Source organism: Miniopterus schreibersii (assembly GCF_964146895.1).
Source record: "Miniopterus schreibersii genome assembly, chromosome: 6".
Taxonomy (NCBI): Eukaryota; Metazoa; Chordata; class Mammalia; order Chiroptera; family Miniopteridae; genus Miniopterus; species Miniopterus schreibersii.
This window is the reverse complement of record NC_138107.1, coordinates 67,191,652-67,214,397: the sequence shown is the minus strand read 5'-3', so window position 1 is coordinate 67,214,397 and position 22,746 is coordinate 67,191,652. Positions and strand designations below refer to the sequence as shown.

At 38.3% G+C, this 22,746-nt stretch overlaps 1 protein-coding gene across 1 annotated transcript in view; it reads right to left on the bottom strand.

The window, feature by feature from the left end:
• RSPO3 (R-spondin 3) overlaps positions 1 to 22,746 on the bottom strand; it is a 75,515-nt gene that overhangs the window by 37,958 nt on the left and 14,811 nt on the right. Inside the window, exons 2-3 of the mRNA XM_081139596.1 lie at positions 6,193 to 6,384; positions 4,488 to 4,634 (exon numbers count right to left, since the gene is read on the bottom strand). Coding sequence (XP_080995722.1) covers positions 4,488 to 4,634; positions 6,193 to 6,384 — 339 coding nt within the window. The remainder of the gene's footprint in view (positions 1 to 4,487; positions 4,635 to 6,192; positions 6,385 to 22,746) is intronic.

The following is a 22,746-nucleotide window of genomic DNA, read 5'->3' as shown; positions in this document are numbered from 1 at the left end:
TCACAATTAGCCAATGTTTTACACTTTCCGAGCACTGAACAATTATTAATTGACCCTGACCATAACTTGGTAGAATAGTCACTATTATGTGTCTGATTCCCAGACTGTAGTGTACAACAGAACCCCCAGGAGCGCTAAAACACAGGACGCTGCGCCTCACCCCATGTTTCTGATTCAGCCACCTGGGATGGGGCCTGAGAATTTGCATTTCTAACAATACATGCAATACCTGTTTGCAGGCACTGAGAACACCTTGAGAACTTCTTTGCTACATACAGAATGGTAAAGCGAAAAATGAATCCAGATCCTTAGCCTACAATTCACTCCGTCTTCTACTTCATTGGTCTTGAGTACTTAAATATTGTCATTTATTAATGGATATGGCTCAGGCATGGAAACATCTATTTTAAATGAATTCTCTGTCAATTTCAGCTGATAGCCTGCTTCTAAAATTAACTTGATGAGTGATTCCTAAGATCAACTAATGGACTTTTTCTAAAGCTTCTTTTGTAGAGTTGTTCCATTTTCTTTATGTATTAATCCTTACCTTTTAGTCATGGCTTTTCAAGGTCAGATTTTTGCACTGCTAATGAATATAAATATCTGAAAGGTGCTATTTTTATATTTATGTCCATAAAACCTCCTAACTTACAACAACTGTAACAGCTTGCAACAGTAACTCTTTCAGATGACATAAGACTCCAGTCCCACAAAAACAAGTTTCCAGTAAACTTTCTTGCTGCCTTCTGATTTAAAGAATCCTTACTTTAGGACAGAATGCTGTATTTCATACAACCTCAAGAAATAGAACCTAAATGTTTTAGAAATTTAAATCCGTTTGCTATACATTTTTTTCACATGCTTTTTCGGTCGCAGATATCTTAATGCAACACAGAACTAAATGGAAATGATTAGATAAGTGAATTTAAGCTTCTATGAACTCAAATGAACTTTATTGAACCACTTTCAAAATAGTCTTCATGCTCAGTTATACCATTATTAGAGCAACCAAGTCACTTAATGATACCATAATCTCTTGCCAGCTAAGGAAATATCTTCCATCCCAATATTAATCATTAAAAAGCAGTGGGTTTTGAGCACAACAAATAAAAAGGCCGCCAAGAAAGCACATGGAAAAATAAAAATCAAAGTTTGTGAGCTATCACTTTGTCTAGTATTCATTTAATGCCAGAACTAAGAGGACTAAATGAGAAAAAAATTATATGATGTGGAAGTGAACAGAACTTTGGTGCTTTTTAACAATAGTAAAGGTGGTCTAGGCAAATGAATACCTAGACTTCAGGAAAACATTAAAAAAATTACTAGCTGTGAGTCCTTAGATGACAAATGGTTCTAACATTGAAATTCTAATAATGATATTAGATAATTCTGTTGAGAAAGGAGAGAAAATATTCAAAACTAATGGGTTCAGATAGTAAAAAGCTCTAATAAGATGGTATATTTAAAAACCTTGAGGGAAGAAGGTTTTCTTAGAGAAATATTTTAGAACGAATCTATAGTATTAGTGTCAAAAATCTTTCTGAGAAAAATGGAAATTCTGGAAAACATGTAAAGACAATAAAAAGAGCAAGAAGTTATATTTAAGTCATTAAATTAACAATGTAGAACTAGTGCGCTATTTGGTTGAAAGGTAATGAAGAAAAAACAGGACTACTCCACTTCTGTGTTTATTCTATCTTCTGTATTAAGAACAATCTTAACAGTGGAAATTAACTATTCACTAATGTAGCAAGTGTCTCAAAAAAAGTAATTAGCTCCCTGTTCCAGGAAGCGGTCATGCTGCGGTCGATCGTCATCAGTCTGGAACGCTGTAAGGGGGATTCCTCAACTGGGAGGACAGTTGAACTTATGTCCCCCCCGTGCTTATGACAGCACTGTAACATCATGACTTGTTTGCTCTCATTCTTGGGGCCTAACTACACGGTTCCACAGAGAACACAGCAAGGGCATGTTCCTTGCTACTCACTCTTTGGAGCTGAATATCTTTCCCCTTTGACCACTTGAACAAGGCCAGCTTTCCAAGAGAAGCAGTAAGGATGACAGAGTGGAATGACAGTTCAGAGAGGGAGCAAGTATCTGGAGAACAATGTAGAAGAAATACTCTCCTCTAGAAAATTGGGTTCAGTGGACATTTGTGCTTAATGTGACCTGCAAACCATGGCAATGGATATGTTTGTAAATCTTTCACCCCAACTCTGTATCAGAGTGGTGTTTTCTCTGTTTATTACCTTTCCTGTCAATTGAAAATCTGGGTAAGAGACAAGTCATACAGTGTAAGTTTTTAGCAAAGGTAGAGAGACACTCATTCTTTAACCTGTTGGGTGAAAACTAGAGAGCTAGAGTCAAGGTGCTAATTATAGCACTGACAATAACTCACTTGAGTCCTTGAGATCATCATTTCAGTGCTCTGAGTCCTGGTTTTCATATTTGTTAAAGGAATAAACTTTAATGGTGCTTTGTGATATTCAAACAGGTCATTTTTCACGAAATTCTGGGGCAAGCCCATGGGCATGGCCTGCGTAGTGCTTGTAGGCTAGACACCATGTGATGGGAGACAGCCCATGTGGAAGAAGCAACAAGAGCCAGCCCTGAACCAAAGTTGCTGATTTGCACAGCTAGTGTGTCCCAGGTCACTTATGCCTGTTCGACCAGCCAGATTCACTAAATGTCTTTTAGGTCGCTAACCCCTACTCTTAAATATATAATTTCTGCCTGGTCAGGTGTTGCTCAGCGGTTGAACATTGACCTAGGATCCAGGAGATTTCGGTTCGATCCCTGGTCAGGGCACATGCCCGGGTTGCAGGTTTGATCCCCAGTGGGGGGCGTGCGAGAGGCGGCCGATAGATGACTCATCATTGATGTTTCTATCTCTCTCTCTCCCTCTCCCTTCCTCTCTCTGAAATCAATAAAATATATAATATATATATCTATAATTTCTTTAATTTTATTGTGTTAAGAAATAGTCTTTGTCTTAATGTTAGTATAAATTGTCAATAAGCTTTAAAGGCTAATCCAATAGTTCCAGGTGTCAAAAGTGCTCTCTCTGCTAAGAAAGCATTGATATATTTAAAATAAATAGCCGTTCAAGGACTAAATGCTACACTTTCAGAAACTAAGAAAATCTAAACACATGTCCCTTTTCCTGGGTAGAGAAATACCACAAACACTTTGCTACTCATCCTGAGTTTTGCCCTTGAATATTCCACAGAATTGTTTCCTGTTTTTTTCCACAGTTTGGAACTTACTACCTCCAATCATCAACCCTCAGTTACAAATAGATAAATGCCCCATGTTGCATTTATAAATGTCACAGAAATAAATGTCCCGTGTGGACCTGAAATGGTTAAACCACCACTTTAGCGTTATTACTCCAGCACTTCAGATTCTAATGGATCTGTCTGTGGGGACCCCAGGGGAGTCCTGGAGACTATCTTGTACTGAATCAAGAGGACATTTGTGTGCAGATGCCAACATCAACGGCAGCATCAAAGGTTCCTGCAGCTCTTGCCCAGGGGATTTTGAGATTTAGTATGCTGTTTTCCCATTTGGTTGAGGATCTGCTCCCCAAGTGTTCATCAAACTTGTAGCTGTAGTAGCTCCACAGCATTTAAAAGAAGGAAAATATAGCCTGACAGTGATCTGTTATTTAGACAAACAAGTTGTCTGAGGGACCTCCCCTCAGGAAACTCAGCCTGTAATTAATCAGACCCTGGGACTGTCTCCTCTGTCAGTTTGAGTAAGTCCAAAAATCTCTCCTTGTTCCTGAATACCTGCATAGCTGGACATTTCAGCAAAGCAGTGTGAAAGGAAAAAGGAAGAATTTTAACTATATCAGCTCCAGTTCTCTAGGTATTTGATCTACCCACTGAGCATGTTTTCCTCCCCTTGGAAAGTAACTTTTGTCACTGAATGAGATTAGACCTAGGTGTTTTGTGAAATTTTTGCCCTAAGGTAGAAAGTTAGTTGAAGACCAAATATATATATAAATGAATTACTGTAAGTAAGACTTCATTAAAGAATTATACAGAATATCCCAGCCGGTGTGGCTCAGTGGTTGAGCACTGACCTGTGATCCAGGAGATCGCGATTCGATTCTGGGTCAGGGCACATGCTCGGGTTGCAGGCTTGATCCCCAGAAGGGGGCCTGCAGGAGGCAGCCGATCAATGACTCTCTCTCCCTTCCTCTCTCTGAAATCAATTAAAAAAAAGGTACAGAATAAATCTATAATGGTAAGAATAGTTGAAACAATTAGTAACAGTCCCTAAGAAATAACTGAGCTCCCACAGGGTGTTAAATTGTACCATAATCCATGCTGGTAAAGCTATGGGAACACCATTAAGATGGAAGGATGGAGGGAGCCTCTGAGAGACAGTCCCTTAGGTTCTTGTGAAATAGGACGCCCACAGAGATTGAATTATCATCTGAGGGGTTTCCCTTCTTTCTAAATCTTAGGGCTCCTACTCACCAATACTGACGCACTCCATGGTATGGTTGTTGGCTTCCAACCCTTCTGGGCAATTGTCAAGGCACTTTCCAAGGTGTAAGTAAAATCCACTTTTACACTTTGTGCAGAAATTTTTGTTGAAACAAGTATCACAGTCAGCTTTGCATTCTGAAAGAGGAAAAAAGAGAAATACTTTTTCATTATCTTGACTTAACTATTGTTGGTCCAGTTCTGCATACTTACAACATAGACCCATGCGACTTTCATGTCAAACAAACATTTAGGGTTCAAAATTATTATGCCAAACTAAACTAAGGATTCTCTTACAGTCATTTAGTTGACGCACGTTAGTCACTGATTTTAGAGCGTTGTACTGATTGCCTTATAATTTTTTTGGCAATAAGTCTACTGTCAAGAATGTTTATAAGACCAAATATCTTTTTATATTAAGTAATAGTGAAAATGTTTCATCAGAACTTTAATGAAGTATACTAGGATACTGCCTTTCTGCTGTTCTTGAGGTCTATTAATTCATTCAATGAACACTTGATTGCTTATTATGTGCCAATCACTGTTCCAGGTATTGATTGACATGAGTGCCCAAAAAAGAAACAAGGCCCACCCAGACTTCACAAAGCTTACATTCAAGGAAAGGAGACGCAATTAAAAAAAAAAAAAGTTGGCTCTTATATGGTGATACTGTAAGTCAGACACTGCAAGAAGAATTTTGTAGTATTAAGTCATTTAAACCTTACAATAACCCAGTGAGCTGGCCCCTATTATGATGCCCATTTTACAGATAAGAAAACTGAGACACAACAAGGTTATGTAACTAGCTTAGGACCACAGAGCAGATTTGTTTTTAAAAACAGGCAGTCTGATTCCAGAGTAATAAATGCCCTGGAAAAAATTAACAACAAAAAATAGGAAAAAGATATGAAAAATTACTGATACAAGGAAGGGGTTAATTATTTGGATATGATGGTCATAAAATGCCTCTATGAGAAGGTGACATAGGAGCAGAATCTTGGATATAAAGAGAAAGCCAGCCAAGCAAAGGTGTGTACAAAATTGCTTTCAAACTTCCAGGACTGAGTGTAGAACAGTAATGGCAAAGGCTTTGAGGTGGGAAGATCCTGTAAGAAGGCCCTTGATGCTAGTGCAAAGTGTTTGAGGGGTAGTCATAGGAGATGAGGTTGGAGAGGTAGGCAGGATACATGTGGTGTAGGATAGAGGAGTCATATTTCCGAATTTACATTTTAAAAGTTTACTCAGTCTAAAGTGTGGAGAGTAGGTTTTTAGGGTGCAGATGAGAGGTGAGATGATATTTTCAACATTTACTTCCAACTGATGTGTTTTACTGTCTATACTGAAATCCTTCTTGAAGTGAAAATAGCTGAATTGATTCTTTAAGTCATTAAATACTTAGATTTTGTGACAAATGGGAACTCAGACGGCATTGATGCTTGCACTGTTTTTCTATAGGTTCAATGGGTTATACCCAGGAATGGAAAAAACACACCAAAAAACACAAAACTTGAATATTTTTATAAGTGGTCAAAATTTTCCTGCCCTGAGAGTGAAGTCCAAGTAGCATTTAGCCTAATTAATGGGGTAAATATTGTTATTTACTTAACATTGAATGTCACAAATATTCTAGAGGCCATTTCAAATCTGGAAAGTCCCCACGGATGAGATAAAAACATAATTTTGTGTAGGCACTTACTTGTACACTTATTTATATCTGGATATCGAGTTCCATAATATCCACTTGGACATGAAGAGAGACACACTCCAATCTGCTTCATGCCAATTCTTTCCAGAACAAAAAATAGTCTGGGCTTACATGACAAACATCCATTGTAATCTGAACACGTCGCACAGCCTCCTTGGCAGCCTTGACTGACGTTAGGATGCACTGGAGGACAAATGTAGAAAGACAAAAACAAAGGTTAAATTGTAAGTATAGAAGTTCATGACATTTTCTGGGTAGGATATACATTTTCTTTCATTAGTTTTCAATTTGGTGGTAATGGGTTAATGAGTTGGGATTTTTCCCCTCTATTTTTTGTGATCTAATATTTCCCTCAATTTACACATCCATTGTTTCTGATTTAAAAGTCCTTAAAATTTGAGCGTTTGAAATGTAAGGAGATATTGCCTCAAACTATTTATAGATCATAAATAGTGGTTGGAGATGGTAATTTTGTGCTAATTCATTGAAATCAATACACACTAGCTTTGCTTTTCATTTATGTGGCAGGTGATAAGCGTGTCTCTAATTTCTTCAAGCAAGGATGACAACATAGACTGGGGCTTAACTTGAGTACGGACACCGTGTTCTAGGGTATCTTTTTTCAACTATGGTGTGAGTACACAATTTAACTCTTTGATCCAATGCCAATTGATTCTGAAACTGGGTAGCTATTCGACACCCCACCTCCCAATGCTTTCCTGAAATATTTCTTCTCACTTGAGTTTAACATTTATCAGTGCAAACTGATAGAATGGTGAAAATATGATGTTTAGTTTACGAGTATTTCCATGTGGATCATATGTGAGTATTTATAATAACTTATGTTCAACATTTTATCCATTGGGGAGAGGTCTTATATTTTTTGTACCCTTGTCTTCCATTTATTCGAGCAAAATATTCATTTGGTGAGGACTTAACCAGTCCCCATGAAGGATGACTTCTATACATATTCCTGAGAATTCCAAGGTTTCTAAGAGTCACCTATTTGTGTGCAAAGACTATTAATTCATTAGCAAGTCTGAACAACTATAAACCAACATTTGGAAGAGTCATGTCTACATGAAATCTTCACAACTTTAAACCTTCTTATGACTAACTGGTTATCAACACCTGTGTGTGAGCTGATGGAAAAATTGCTAACTAAGATGAATCTCTCATGTAGTTAGTGTTTGGGTTGATTTCTTCTCCTAATGTGTTCTCTATTTAAATAAAATATTTACTTGAAAGGATTAAAGTTGGATTATTAAAGAGCTAGAAAAAAATGTAAGTATGAAAAATGATAATAGCCTTGCACTAAGTACAAATAATACTTTGAAAGCATGTAAAGATGTGATCATTTGTGATGTTACTTGTAAAAAACCCCCACATATATAAATGTCTTTTGAAGTGTTGAAAGGAAATAGTACTTTATATTTTTATCGTATCACTTTTTGTAAGTGTTGAATATATTCCTGTTTATTTTTCTATGTTCTGTTTTGTAACCTAAAGTGTTTCAAACGTATTTGAATGTATCAGAGTAAATGTCCTACATGGTGTGATGCTGTATTATTTATGAAACCATGTGCATATATTAAGTTTTGTCTGATAAATAAATAAATAAATAAATAAATAAATAAATAAATAAATAAATAAAATATTAATAGTTTCTTGTCCTTTCAGGAGTCCAGAAGGGAAAAATCCTGACCCTTCTGAGAAGCAAAGGCTGATACATGAGTATATAAAGGCATCCCAGTGTATTTCCGATGTGTTTTGCTGGTGGTGGGAGGGATAGGCTCTGATGGACCTTGCCATTCTTAAGGCTGTTTCTCAGTCATGTTTGATTATTGCTAAGTTCTTAACCACAAAAACAAACCCCACCAGGCTCACTTAGAAGGGGCACCCGTAAGCCCACTCAGCCTTCCCACAGGGTGCACGGGTCAGCTAAAGAGAAGTCACTCAGTGGACCAGCATCCTGTGCCTGGAGGAAACCGTCCCTGCATCAGCCACAGGAGCCACAAGCAGCTTATTCTCATTCCAAGACGTTTTGTAAATAAACTGAGGAAATGTGTGGGGGAAGGGGAGTCTGCTTTTCCTGTACATGCTCCTCTGTGGGGTGGGGTGGACATATAAAGTGGCACAGGAGGTTTAGACATTATAGGACCTGGGGGACTTGTAAGTGAAGACTGCTTTCCAAGTAACAGGGTAATTTTTCATGCCAGTAACTCAGCATTGGAGACTTACAGAAAATGTGTACATGTTTTAAGCGGGAAAGACCCTAAAAAGGAAAGAAGTGAAGAGAGCTCCATGTGTTCTGAATCTGACTGACTCAGTTTAAGAAACAAGAGGTGTAGATAAAACAACAACAACAACAAAACCAACCAACCAACCAACCAACCAACCAACCAACCAACCAACCCCCTGTGAAACCTTTTCATAGAAACTCTACTGGAAAGTGGATCTCAGTTTGAAAGAAAATCATTCAGAGCCCAGGGCACTAAGTGACTGAGCTTAAATGAAGACGGATTGGATTGGTCCACGCTGATCTGTCCCTATCTCTGAAATGCAGCTGCTCAAAGGAGTCACAATATACTTTTGAGCACCTTGAAACTTTTGTCAATTATGATATAACTTTTAAGGCATCAGTTATGAAAATAAACATGACTCACATGTTCAGAGCCTCAAAAACCAATATAAAGTAAAATAAATTTCACTTAAAAAATAGAGTTTTGGATGTTTGGAAATTTCTCCAGGAGAGAGCCGTATGGGTCCCACAACTGGTAACGGTTTGCACCAAAATTATGAGGGTGCCCAATTCCCTCTTTAAAACTGCAGGACATGCCTGGCCAGTGTAGCTTAGTGGTTGAGCATTGTCGATCCATGAACCAAGAGCTCATGGTTCAATTCCCACTCAGGGCACATGGCCAGGTTGCCAGCTAGATCTCCAGTAGGGAGCGTGCAGGAGGCAGCTGATGCATGATTCTCATCATTGATGTTTCTTTTTTATTTTTTTAAATATATCTTTATTGATTTCGGAGAGAGGGAGGGAGAGGGAAAGAGAGATAGAAACATGAATGATGAGAGAGTCATTGATGGGCTGCCTCCTGCACGCCCCCCACTGGGGATCGAGCCTGCAACCCGGGCATGTGCCCTGACCGGGAATCGAACCCCGATCACCTGGATCCTAGGTCGACGCTCAACCGCTGAGCCACGCCCGGCTGGGCTAATGTTTCTAACTCTCCCTCTCCCTTCCTCTCTCTGAAATCAATAAAAACATATTTAAAAACAAAAACAAACAAACAAAAAACAAACACTGCAGCACAGACAACTCACACATTGTGTGCTACAGTCACTCTTTTGCTTGCTTTTTAAAAACCTATTTCCTTTGTAGACAGAAGTTTTTAACAAAATACCTTATGAAACAGTAAAGACATAATTGCCCTAACTGGCAAAGGAAATTCTTGTTTGTTCTTAATCAGGGAATTTTGAATATGGGCAGGTACAAATTTGATGGCAAACTTTATTTCTTCAGGAAGGTTTAAATGTCATGCTGTGAGAAGTGGGAAGAATTGAGACTATGAAGTTTATATTCTAAGATTCTAATTTATTTTTTTTTACAGTTGAGTAGTATAGTGATTGCTTTCTTGAAAGCTGGATAACAATCACTCAAATTATATAGTCAGTATTACACAACTAGACACAAATTCCTCAAACTTCATCTTAAAGCAAGAGTTTTGACTTTTTATATGGAAACCACAGAAAGCTTTGGTCTGGATTGACTGTAACAAAACTTTCAGCCTTAAAAACCTTATGATTCTAAGAGAAAAAATAGAATTCCGCTTTGTCATGCTTCTTCTTTGTTCCATTCTAATAATAACTCCATTTTGTATTTCCGAATCATTTTTTCAAACAATGTTTTTGTACTATTATTTTATTTGATCAATGCAGGTGCTGTTGGTGGGGAAGTCTCATAGACTATGCAATGTTTGTACTTAATGTTAGAAAATGAGCTGAAGTTATCAGTATGGAAGTGGCCATGGTGGGGCTGGAGGAGGGAACACCACAATTACCACATCACAAAGGAGACTGGCATGAGTTCAACGCAACTGATGCTTCAGCCGTGGTAATGGAAGCATGAGGAATATTAGTGAGTTTGGAAGCACAGGGAAGATCTAGATTATGAAACCTTTTGTAGGCCAAGGAAATTGTTCTGTGCATATGGGGATTTCAATCTGGTGAACTATATGATCACATTTGTATTAGAAAGGTGATTTTCCCTGACAGGTTGCAGGCATGGGAACCAGGAGACTAAGGTAGTGATCGAGGTAAAAGATTGATGATAGCTTAAAATATATCACGGGCAATGTAATGTGGTGAGGAAGGGGTGCATATTCTAAGGATATTTAGGAGGTAAAGTCAAATATGGTGACCAACAGAATGTGGCCTGAGCCAAAAAGAGGATTTGAGAGGGTGTGTTTTGAGTTCCAGCCAGTAATAGAAAGGAGAGGGGTGGCTGGGAGAGTAAAGGCCTGCAGTTGGAGGTTTGGAGCAAGGTACATAGAACAAAAGATCGAAAAATATAAACATGGAATAACTGATTTTGTAGATTTTATAAGATCCAGAAAGCAATGCTCAATAGATAAGGGCTTTATAGTGGGATGGTTGCTAGAGATGTACACGTGAGTCTCTGGTGGTAGCTACTTAATTAGAGAAGACATCCTGAAAGGGGAGCGGCGGTGCTGGAGAATTTCGGAAGAAGGAAGCAGAGCCCCAAACAAGGGACATTCGGTAAAAGAAAAAGATATATTATCAGCTAATTTAAATAATATTTTGTATTTAGGTACACTTTTGCTTTCAAAGAAAGCTAAATTAACTGTGGTAACTGCTGTCAGTAATGGGAGGAGCTACGACGATTATTTATTTTGAAACCCCAAACTAGAACTCAAAGAAATGCTGCAAACTACAGGACAGATGAGTTTAAATCAAAAGTTAGAACCTAGATCTTTGATATCTCATACCAATCTGTCTATATAAGTAAACTTGAGATGTGTAATGTGGGTAATTATAAGTGGGAAGATGGGCAGAATTCCTGGGAACTTTAAATTGAGATCTTCTGATTACAAATATGTCAAATACATGGTAAAGTTCGTATGTCTTTCCCCAAAATTGGGAAAGAAGAAAATATTTTTCTTAACTTGCATATGAAGGTTAAGTATGAAAAGAGTATTTATTAATGCATAACAAACAAATTTTCAGTGTCTGAACTTTCGATACTCTGGGTAAATGTCGTCAGTTTTTTGTTGTTGTTTTTTAGCTGATAAATAAGACTTCCTACTATTTCTCTATTTCATAATCTTGTGATGCATGACTGATGCAACAGTTCCTAAAGGATATTGTCATGAGTGTTAATTCAACTTGTTTTGATAAAACATCCAGAACATAGAGTTTTAAACGGTATTAGAGCATTTGGTAAATGCACAATGTTTAGGTAGTTACTGTCAATGTTTATGATATACCAAACCAATTGCAGCATTGGAATCGAAGTTCTTTTTCTGAAACAGTTGAAGTGCAAGCCTCAAGGATTTGCTTTATTTTAATCCCCCTCTGAAGCCCAACTGCAAATGTACTAACACGTATTGCAAATTGCTCTGTGGAAGAGATCCATTATTGCATGCTGCCAATGACCTCTGATGGTCATTTATTTGTGGCTAGAGCATTTCCAGAAGTACAAAATTTAATAGACTTTAGGCTTATAAAACAGGTTTAACTAAGTTTACAAGAAGTGCTAAATAAATGAAATTAGCTTGTTGGTTTTATAATTCAGATAATGAAAAATTAATAAATTAGCAAATTTGATAAAAGTTATTTTTAGGCAAAAAATAAAACAAAACAAAGCACGCAGATTCACTCTAAAGCGTTCTCGCCTTCACTACATTCCCAACATTCACCGCCTGCTCTTCTCTATCCACTGGTCTTAACAGACAGGGTAGGGAGAAGAGACCAATGAAATTCTATAATCAAAGTTATTTTTACATCTGTCCTTTCCTCCATGTCTTCTCCTTTTACAAGGACATTCACGTTGACTGAAAACTTTTTGAAGGCAGGAGTCTGGTTGGTCTCTATAATTTCTTCATAGTTTTCTTGATAAACTACATAGGGCAGCTGCTTACCGAATAGGTTCTCAATAATAAAGAAATTTTGATTATTGAATGAAGGAAGGGAATAAATTTTAAAAATAAGCTGTTTATATATTTTTAAAGAATAAAGGTGTCAAAGCAGTAAATATTTAACAGAAAGTAGCTAAAGAAGTACTTGTAAATGGGTTGTGTCTATGAACATCTGATAAAAAATCAAGTTTCAAATCACATACTCTTTGAAGATGCTTAATTATGAAATAAATCTTTCAAAATAAAACAATGAAAGTTTTTCTAGGTTCTGTTTACTTCCGTTAGACATTCACCTAGAGAAAATATAGACTCTTTCTTGCCTGAGTTAGGACAGCACATTTCTATCATACTTTGGGCCTTGACTGTTATAGAATTGTTTTTAAGTTTAACGTAATGTTATGGTTACAGAAAGAGATGTTTCATGGTTCCTATGGAATGTTTGGCAATATATACTTTAAGAAAAATCTAAAGTTAAAAATTTGAATTACTTGGCAGTCTCTTTCAAATACTGTTGAATGAACCCCAGGAAACATTGAGAGCCAGTTTCTTATTTGCTTATAAGTTAAATCATCCAAGCAGAACTGACAGTGGCTAGATCTCCACAGCCATGTGGGCAGTTTGGGAGTGTAGGTATCCACAGTATAATATCAAAAGTTGTTTGAATGAATACAATTGCTTATTTTCATACAACACTTCTTTACATTCTCAGACAATGATATCTGGATGAACAGAGATCTACCATAGTCTCCCATTATTATGGGTGGCTAATTTCTTGGAACAGCCACATGTTTATTTATGCAAACATATCTGAATTTTGCTATTTTTTGAAATACTGTGTATCATCTGATGGTTTAAATGTTTTAATATACCAATATTTTAATCATTAAATAAAATTCACCTATGCTACTTATATATACATATATATGCATGCATACATACGTGTTTATATATAGAGGGTGTCCTCCCAAAATGTAGACACACACTTTGAATAATTATAAAGGCAATGTTCATTAAAATATATTTCATTTTCAAAATTGAGTTATCAGCTGTTAAAATGTGTATACATTTTTTGGGATACCCTATATATCTGTGTATTCAGACACATGATACATACACAGTCTCTTTGGTCTTTTATCAAAGTCAAGAGCACAGACATTAATTGACCTGAAGCAGTTAGAATAATAGAGTCCGCCACATCTTTTGTCCCAGTGAATCAACCTTGAATACTCGAAAGTTTGTGCCCACACAAATGGTTTCACAAAATTCCTAACAGTCTCAGAGAGGAATGTGTTCACCAGTTCTGAATACAGCCCAGTTAGGGCTCCACCGTTATTATGTGGGGAAGCATACTGTTTTTAATGGAAACTATTTCTTTTAGAACTTGGAAAATCTTTCTCTTTTTCTTACTGAATAATAATTTCCTGAAGGGAGTCTAATATTTATATCCTATAAATACTTTAAATAAAACCACAGCAATGAAACAGACCTAACATTAGGTAGCACTTAGCTAGACTTTCCACTAAAATCAAGCCAGATCCACATATTAAGAAAATGGCTAGCAAATGATGGCAGATATAGAATTCCTGAAATCTAAAATAGAATGACTATTTGGTAGCTAGATGCCAACTTTGTGGCTGATGGCTGTGCTTTGTGTACCCACAGGCCATAAAATCAGGACTAGAAATAAAAGATAGACGAAAGTGGGCATCTTTTATATATTGTGGAGACAAAAATTTCTGATAACTCACTATGTGTCCAAAACTATCGCAGATGCAGAAAACGTAGAACTGAACAAGACATCTGGTTCCTTTCCTCATGACATTAATCAGTTAATAAACAAGTAAATAAATAACTGATTAAATATTGTGGAGTGTTGTGAAGGAAATAAACAGATGGGTAAGGCAGATGGCAGCTCTGGGGAGCTACTTTAAATACTGTGGTCAGGGAAGGCCCCTTAAGAAGGTTACCCTTTATCTGAGACCAGGAGAATGAGACGAAGTCAGCCATGACCACTAGAGAAAGATGACATGAGGTTAGAGAAGGCGAGAGCCAGATCCTACTGACCCTCACGGGCCAAAGCAAACAGCTACGGTTCTAGAGCAAGTGCATTAGACCCTGCGTTGCTAAGTAAGTATCAGAAGGAAAGGCAAGGGTACATTTTGTCTGATATATTTATTCATTTTAATTTTTGTTAAATTTATGGGTCATGGAACGGAACCAGCATCTTGTATTCCGTGAAAACATGTTCTCTTATTAATTTTTATTTTAGAGGAGAATGTTCTAACAAGCCACAGCTTGGCAATGTACATTCAGATTACAATCTTTGAAGAGGCTGCATTGATCTACATGGTCTTTGCTCTTGGGAACATCTCATTTCTCCTTTGCTCCTCCCATCTCCTTCTAGCAGTGATGTTAATTTGTTCTGGGGTTTTAAATTCTCTCTTTCACTAGAGTGTGTGTGGGGGTGGTGGTGAGGAGAAACAGGAAAGTTATGAAATATATAAAAGAGGTCATAAGAATGAAGAAAGAGAATAAAGAGTAAAACCCTTTGCAATCTTGCATACAATCTTTTTTTTTGGTATTTTTTCTGAATTCTTGTCATTAGAGACTTGTATTGACACAGTCTAAATAATTTAGAACAACACCACTGTAGTTTCACTTCTGATAGAACCGTCCTTTTAGGATCTCAATGTCATGTTCTTTTTTCCATTAAGTGAGTTAATCACCTAAGGTCTAATTCCAAAGTTGATTCTTCAAAAGTATTGAAAACCCTATTAGTTTTCCTATGACCTACCAGATAGAGTTGATTCTGCAGCTGAAACTGCAACAAAAAGCATTTGGAGAACCAAACATAGTGTTTTTTTTCCTAACCACAAGTAGAAATTCTATCATAAAGTTAATGCACTCTGCTCCGGGGGTAAAATATAAGGTACTGAATCAGCATCCCAGCTGTTGCTAAGGGAGGGAAAGCTTCCCCTTCTCCAAGTGGCCTGTTCCCAAGCGGAGGTGAATAGAGGACAGGAGGGTGTGGACAGGGGTGACGGAGACCCAGATTCTGTAGAGAGCCAGGACCTGTTGATGAGTTAGTGGGTGGTAATAACAGCGTTTTTCAGGAGACAGATCCAACAGTGTTCATCCAACAGTGGGAATCATTATGTGCTCTGGTCTGGCCGAGAGAGCCATTCCTCCTTCTTCTTTTTTTTTTTTTTTTTAAGGAGAGAATTAATTAGAAATCAACATAAACAGAAAATGTGATAGTTGAATGGTAATGAATCTGCATGGGTGTGATTCCATAACTACTAAGTTCACATTCTTGAATGAAACAAACTTCAGTTTGTGCTAAAAACAAACTCCACTTTGTTATGTTATGAATAAACTTGGATCTTCTTGCCACATAGCATGCTGAAGGAGAATATCTGATGGCTGCAGTCTCAGCATAAGCAAACAGCAGGCAAGGGGCTTGCGGTATTTTAACAGGCACAGGAAGATGTGCACACAGTGGGTATACCATGAAATAAGCCCAGCTTTATGCGTCACATCTAAACTCCGCAGCTGAAGAATAAGTGGATTTTTCTACTGAGTCACAAAACTGCTGAGAGAATGGGAGGTGCGGACACGCGCCTCTGCGAGTGTGATGCACTTTGTCCTTACGGGCACACTCACCGAATCGCTGCCTTATTCAGAAATCAGCCTGCACGCTGCGGAGGAGCACAGGCCTGGGGGTGGAGAACTGGCGCTGGACTCACACAGTCCTGACATTTACTAGCCGACAACCAAAATTTATCTCTCCATCCAGCTCTCCATTTAAACAATTATGTGCATAACCCATGGACACGAACAGTAGTATGGGGGAGGCCTGGGGGTGGGGCAGGTTCGAGGTGGAGGGTGTCAATGGGGGGGGAGGGACAGCTGTAATACTGTCGACAATAAAGATAAAATAAAAAATATAAATTTAAACAAATATTGTTACTCTGAAAAATAAAAATAAAAAGACTGTTTTACCATAGTGAAATCCATAATTTTACCCCCATTACCTAAACTGTCTAATGAATTTGAATAAAAAGAAAAACAAAACAAAAAAACCAAATTATGCAACATCCAGGTGCTGTGCTTGTTAGTGAGCGCCCAAAGATGAATAAAACCAATGGTCTGTGTCCTGGAGCTCACAGTCTGACTATTTATTTAGACAAAAGTTGCCTACCTCTTTGAGCTTAGGCTTCCTCATCTGTAACGTGGGGATGTCTGCTTGTAGATGCTGAGGTGGGAAGGGAATTAAGTGAGATCCTACGTAAGCGCCTAGCTCTCTTGCAGGCACTTAATACAAATCAGTAGACGTAGACATTTTGTTTTACCCAAGAAGTCCCTTAAGCCATTTCCACTCGCTGGAGGTAGCTGGAAGCTTTAGTCAGTAATAACTCTCTCAGAAACCTCCAAGCAAGGAGGCAGGAGAGAGGGCAGATGGGGATGCTTCTTTCTGACAAAGGAGATCTGGGGGACCTCAGGGAGCCAGGGACTTGCTAATAGCCACAGGGAGGGGCTCCTTTTCAAGGACCACGGGCACAGCTTTTAATGGGTATCAGTGGTGGTCTCACACAACATTCCGGGCAAGAGGTCCTCTGGGGACTGAAGACAAGCCCCTGCTTACCTAGACGGAAAGTGGTGAGGCATGTTGCAGAAATGACACCAGAATGGTATATGGAACCTGACGGCCTGTGCCAGTGCTCTAAACGTTACTGTGTGGAGAAGTGAGCTGGAGTGATTTTTAGTGATGCCAGCTGCATTTATAAGAAGTAACCCCAGGCGAACGTGAGGCAGGCCAGGCGATACAGGCACCACACTGTACACATCACTGCCATCTTTACAAATCCGTGTTTATTCAGTGATTACTGCGCATACCCTTCTAGGGACTGAAACACAAAAAACTGGTCTCTGATCAAGAAGCCTACAATACAGTCCATAAAAAAGTCTTTGTTTATATTCTAAAGGCCACATAGACTAGAAATTTTGTGCAACAGAAATTAATAGGCAGGGGCAATTACTGATGGTTGAGGTATCTGGAGACTACGGAGGGCAGTTAAGAACAATTAAGAGACTTGAAGTTAAAGGATAACTTAGACAAATGGAAAGGGGGAAAGAGAATGTTATGAACAAGTGCATTTATGTAGAAACATAAAGATCTGGGAGAACAGTGAATATGACTGTGGGATTTTAAAGGATCTTAGAGCGCTTCCTTCTCTTAAATTTCAGATTCGAACACTGAAGTCCATGCAGTTAATTAGCTTCCAGCTAATAGAGTCATAAACTTTGGAACTTTAGAGGGATTTAGTTCAAACATCTTCCCTGGAACAGTCTACTTAATCATCTAGTAAAACAAATCTTATGACATGTGGGGGCAGCCACTATAATTATTTTACAACATCTCCTTATATCGAACATCTTAAAACATCTCATATCGAACCTAAAGCTGTCTTTCGGGAAGTTCTGGTACCATAGAGCACACCCAATACATTTTCTCTGTTTTCCTTAAGACAGTTTGTCGATGGTGCTTGGTGCTTTAGGAAAGGTGGAGAAGACCTAGGAGTTCCAGGATGGAGAGAGACCACGCACAAAGTAAAGCCAGTGTGATGACTATTAGGTACAAGAGCTTGGCAGGAAGGAAGCCTGGGAGCACCGACTTGGAAGACCTGAAATTTGAGCTGAATTCTGAAAAATAAGGGGCAACTGGGTGGGGGTTTGAATTTAGCTTTATATACCATTGAAGGACAAATTAGTGACATGGTTTAATTTGGTTTTTAAGATCTGATGGTGGAGAGAGGAATCAATGAAGGAGAGACTGAAAGTTGACAGAGTCAATGCTCTGTACCGGACATTGCCGTTGGCTGAAGCAGAGCATCGCTGAGATGAAAATGGAGGGCACGGATTTTAAAGTTGTTTGCAAAGGAGACTAAATAGGATTTGACGATCAACTTTAAGCGGGCAAATGAAGGAGTAGTAAATGTTGATTTGGTGTTTCTAACTTGGGAGACCAGGCACAAAATAATGTAATTAACTGAGAAAAGGGGAATCGGACATGAAAACAGAAGGATAATTGAGAGAGAGGGAGAAAAGCAGGTAAAAATGATTATTTTGAGGTCCTGGGGGCTTGGACTTGTCTTATTCCACTCTGTATCCCAAACACATTGCCCAGGGCTAGGCATATCAACAGGTTCATAATAAATCATAATGAAAAAATAAACCCCTTAATTTTTAAAAAAGCAACCCTCAACCTCCCTCCAAAATCAAAACTGAGGCTTATGAAATTGTGGTGCCTTGACTAGGATCACTTAGCATTAGTGGCACTCTTTAGAGTTTTTTTTGGTTTGACTGAAATGTAAAATTGATGGAGAGAAACAGAGGGGAGAAAAGGTTAAGACAAAACATAAGCAGCAGGTTAAGAAATCTACTGTGAAGAAAACATCACTGTTTCGAAAGGTGATGACATTTTAGGAGAAGTTGTTCATGTGTTACAGGAGCTCAGAAAACAAAGTTGGGGGGATGCTTCCAACCCAGCAGTTCAACCACCACACCTGAGGACGCACGAAGTTAGGTCTGGAATCTAAGAGTTTTCCAAAGTCAAGAAGAGCTAGAATGCAGGAGTGAAACTTAATTCCTTAACGCAGCAATGCCCCATTATGTTTTCCGCTATGTGAGATCATTCTGTGATTGATCTGACCTGATCACATGTTGAGTTCTGGCTAAGTGTTCACTGTGTACACAGGACCTGGAAAGCTAGTCATGAAAATTGCCCAGCCTAGGAGTAGAGACACCTGACAGTAATTCCTCTCATTTTCTCTTTTCCCCACAGGATAAAACAAATTTTGCTGTGGTCCATTATAAAGGATCATTCTACATGGAGACTACAGAGCCAAGCCCTTTGTTACAGAAAGATCCAACATGGCTCATTTTCTATCATAACCCGAATAGGCATGTTGCTTTGGACACTCTGCATCACCAAAAAGCTCACTGATCAATTTTAATTAGGGAGCTTATTTGAGGATCCTAATTCAAAAATGCTGAGACACACAATGAAATAACAAAATGGAAAAGTTTTTTCCTTAATAATTTTACAAAATAATATATCACTATGAGTCTCTTTTAAAAAATTATTTTAGCTTCTAAGGACTATTAGGGGAGCCATGAATTTAAAATTGTAATCTTAGATTTGAAAACATTTTTGCTTAGTCTTTAAAATAGTTTATCTGGCACCCTATCCCTCCTATCCCCTTCTTTCCGTGATGGGCTCACACATCGGTACAAATGGGATAGGCCCTTAAAGATCCACCAATTCACCTTGTCAGCCAGTAAGAATAACCTCATCTGAACAAAGATTTTCTCTGCTTTACATGCTGTTAATGGCAAACCCCAAGAAATTATACTAATAGTAGGAACTTCACAGGAGATAAGTGGGATAGCGGTAATGCAGCAGAAGCTATGAACTTCTAGTAAAACAAAAATATGCCCCTATAAGAAATTTGAGGCTGAGTTCTGCCCCTTACTAGCTTTGTGATACTATACAAGTCACTTAATGTCTTGGAGCTTTATCTGTAAAATGAGAATGGTAAAACCTATTCTGCCCATTTCACAAGGGTATTGAAAAAAATCAAATAAGCTCTATAAAATCATAGTGATATGTTATTGTTAATAATGGGTATAATGATGCTTTATCAACTCAGGGCCCGAGTCGAACCTAACCATTCCCAGGAATAGAATAAGAACTCATTTGATGAGAAAACTGACATTTGTATTTGATGAGAGTATATGTAACTGTTGTTTTGTGTGTGTTTTTTAAATTGTGCCCTAGCATGAGTTATGCTTTACTAGGGCAACAGGTTATAGTAACTTTTTAAGATTTGGATCTCATAGAGTAGGGAAATAAAGAGATGGTGAAATAAATCTTCATCCGGTGAACAGATAGATCTCTTTGAAACAAGCATTAATTAAATTAGAAATCAGATTGCCAGAAGCCCCACAGATCACTTCTCTGGAATGTCAGTCCTTGAGCCGTCCGCCTGCCCTGCGGTGTTCGGTGTTACCGAATGGCCACAAGACGTGTTTCTGTGCTTCGCTCCACTGCGAAGTGACTTCAGTCAAGTAACTTCTCTGGCCTCTCTTTTTGCTCTAAAGTAATATGAGGGGATCACGCTGTATACCTTACTCCCCCAACTCTTCCTAACTATGAAAACACGTTGAACACCTAATCCACACATGTTCTTTTTCTAATATTTTCTATTTCACTAAATGGCACCATCCAGTTATTAAAGCCAGAAGTCGAGGAGCCCTCCTCACCCCCATCTCCTATCACCCTTTGGGCTCTACCCCTTTAATTAACGGAGCTAACTTTCCATTTCCTACCAGGACTGCTGCTACCATTCAGCAATTAGAGTGACCTTTTAAGAACAATAGTTGTGATCTTATCAGGCTCCGGTTTCAAAACAGTTTAAAGGCTTCTCGTTGCCCTTCCCAAGCAAGCCCTGCTGTCGATGGGCCTGGCGTACTCTCTCGCCCTCACCTTTTGTCTACGGAGCCCTTAGTTCACTGTGAGCTGCAGAAAGAGAACTGTCCATCCTTCAACCCTCTGGCATTCTCACTGAACAGGCTCCCTGAGCAGCAGGGTGCAGTGGGGAAAGCTGGGCACTACGTCGGAAGATCTGGGTATACCTTAGCGCGCCCATTTCTGGCTACGTACCGTGAGATCACTGTAAGGCTTCCATGAGATAACATATAAAAATACCTGATAGTTACCTTTCTTTACTCAAAGGTCTTCACAAATAAGTAATAACATACAGAAAAGAACAGGATCATGTTATTTTCAAGACTCTGAAGTCTGGCAACTGACATCTTTGAAGCTATCAATTGATGTTAGGAAATATCATATCAACAGACTTACATAAGAAATCCAAATAGCTTGTTGACATGTGTTTGCCAAATTGGTGCTTTAAGTAGGTCAGAGTTGTTCCACGTAGTGGCCAAGGGTTTAACATGAAAGAACAACTCATGGGCCTGGGCAACGGTGTGGTGCCTGCAGGCGGGAAGGGGGTGGGGGAGCTCGAAGGGGATGGGGGGTAAGTGGTGATGGAAACAATAAAACGAAGAGAAAAAAGATTTGAAAAATGCTTCGGAGAGATGGACAAAAATGCACTATTTTTAAATAGGAAACATTTTAATGTTTGTTTGGTAAAAGTAATTCCACTTAATGAACTAGTGTGAAAGTTCAACTATAGAAATTAGTCAATGTGCTAAAAATGGAAATTAGCTCAGCCAAACGAAGCCACTCCATTACAAGCTTTACCTAACAATGCCAACTACGTTTACAGTGCGCATAGCATGCTTCCTATGATTGTCACAAACGTCATGCTAAATGATGACGCCCGTTCATCAGTCATAAATTTTCAGGCAAGAAAATACTGGGAGGTCCAATAAATTCCAGTGTTTTCAGTTGATCTTCCTTCCACCTTCCTGCTTCATCCCTACGCTGTCTAGTATCTTTGTTTTCCAGAGAATAATCTGGGTGTGCATTAGGCTCATTTGTAAACTAATTAACTTTGAATTCTATTTAAACAAGTCTTTAAAAAATGTTATACAGCTTATAAAGAGTACCTAACAGTTTTAATGTTCTTAAGCCAAATATTTAATTCTGGCTTATATTTTCTTTTCTTCACCAGTGTGACAGGCTCCAAGGGTAGGTTTCATTTGTGTTTTCTCAGTTTTGTAATTCCAGCACATACTACATGTTCAGTAAACAGCTGTTGAATGAATGAATTTATGCTGTTTTAATTTCAATTTTTCCCAAGATTTTCCCCCCAACAGAACTTATTTTTCACTTGTTAGCTTTCTGAACCATCCATAAAAGTGCAAAGAGAAATTTATGCTTTTTAATTTAAGCCCTAACTCTGCATTCTTGAAGTTTTGGCAACTACTTAAGGTTAGAGCATGCTACAGAAGAAAAAGGAAAAGCTCTTTGATCTTACTGTTGGAGGGTCTTCGAGATCAATCTCCTGCTTTCAGGTAAATAAAAGATTATGAGTCCCATTTTATAGTGGACACACCTGAATATCAGACTAAATGATTTGATTAAACTATACAGCAGAGTGTTAATTAAAAATCACTCCACCTGCCCCCTAATGTGGGATTTCTCTAACTGCAGTCCAAACTCAAGAAGATCTCGATTCTAAGCCAATTAGAAAGGTGTTATTCTCCTGTGATGAGGTTTATGGTTTCCCTTTCATTTCCCTTAAATAATTTTTTTATAAAAATTTTCTTTGCTAAACCATGAATGAATACAGGATTCAAGTGGGCTTAACTGGAGACTCAGCAGTGAACAATTGTCATTATATGTTTCAAG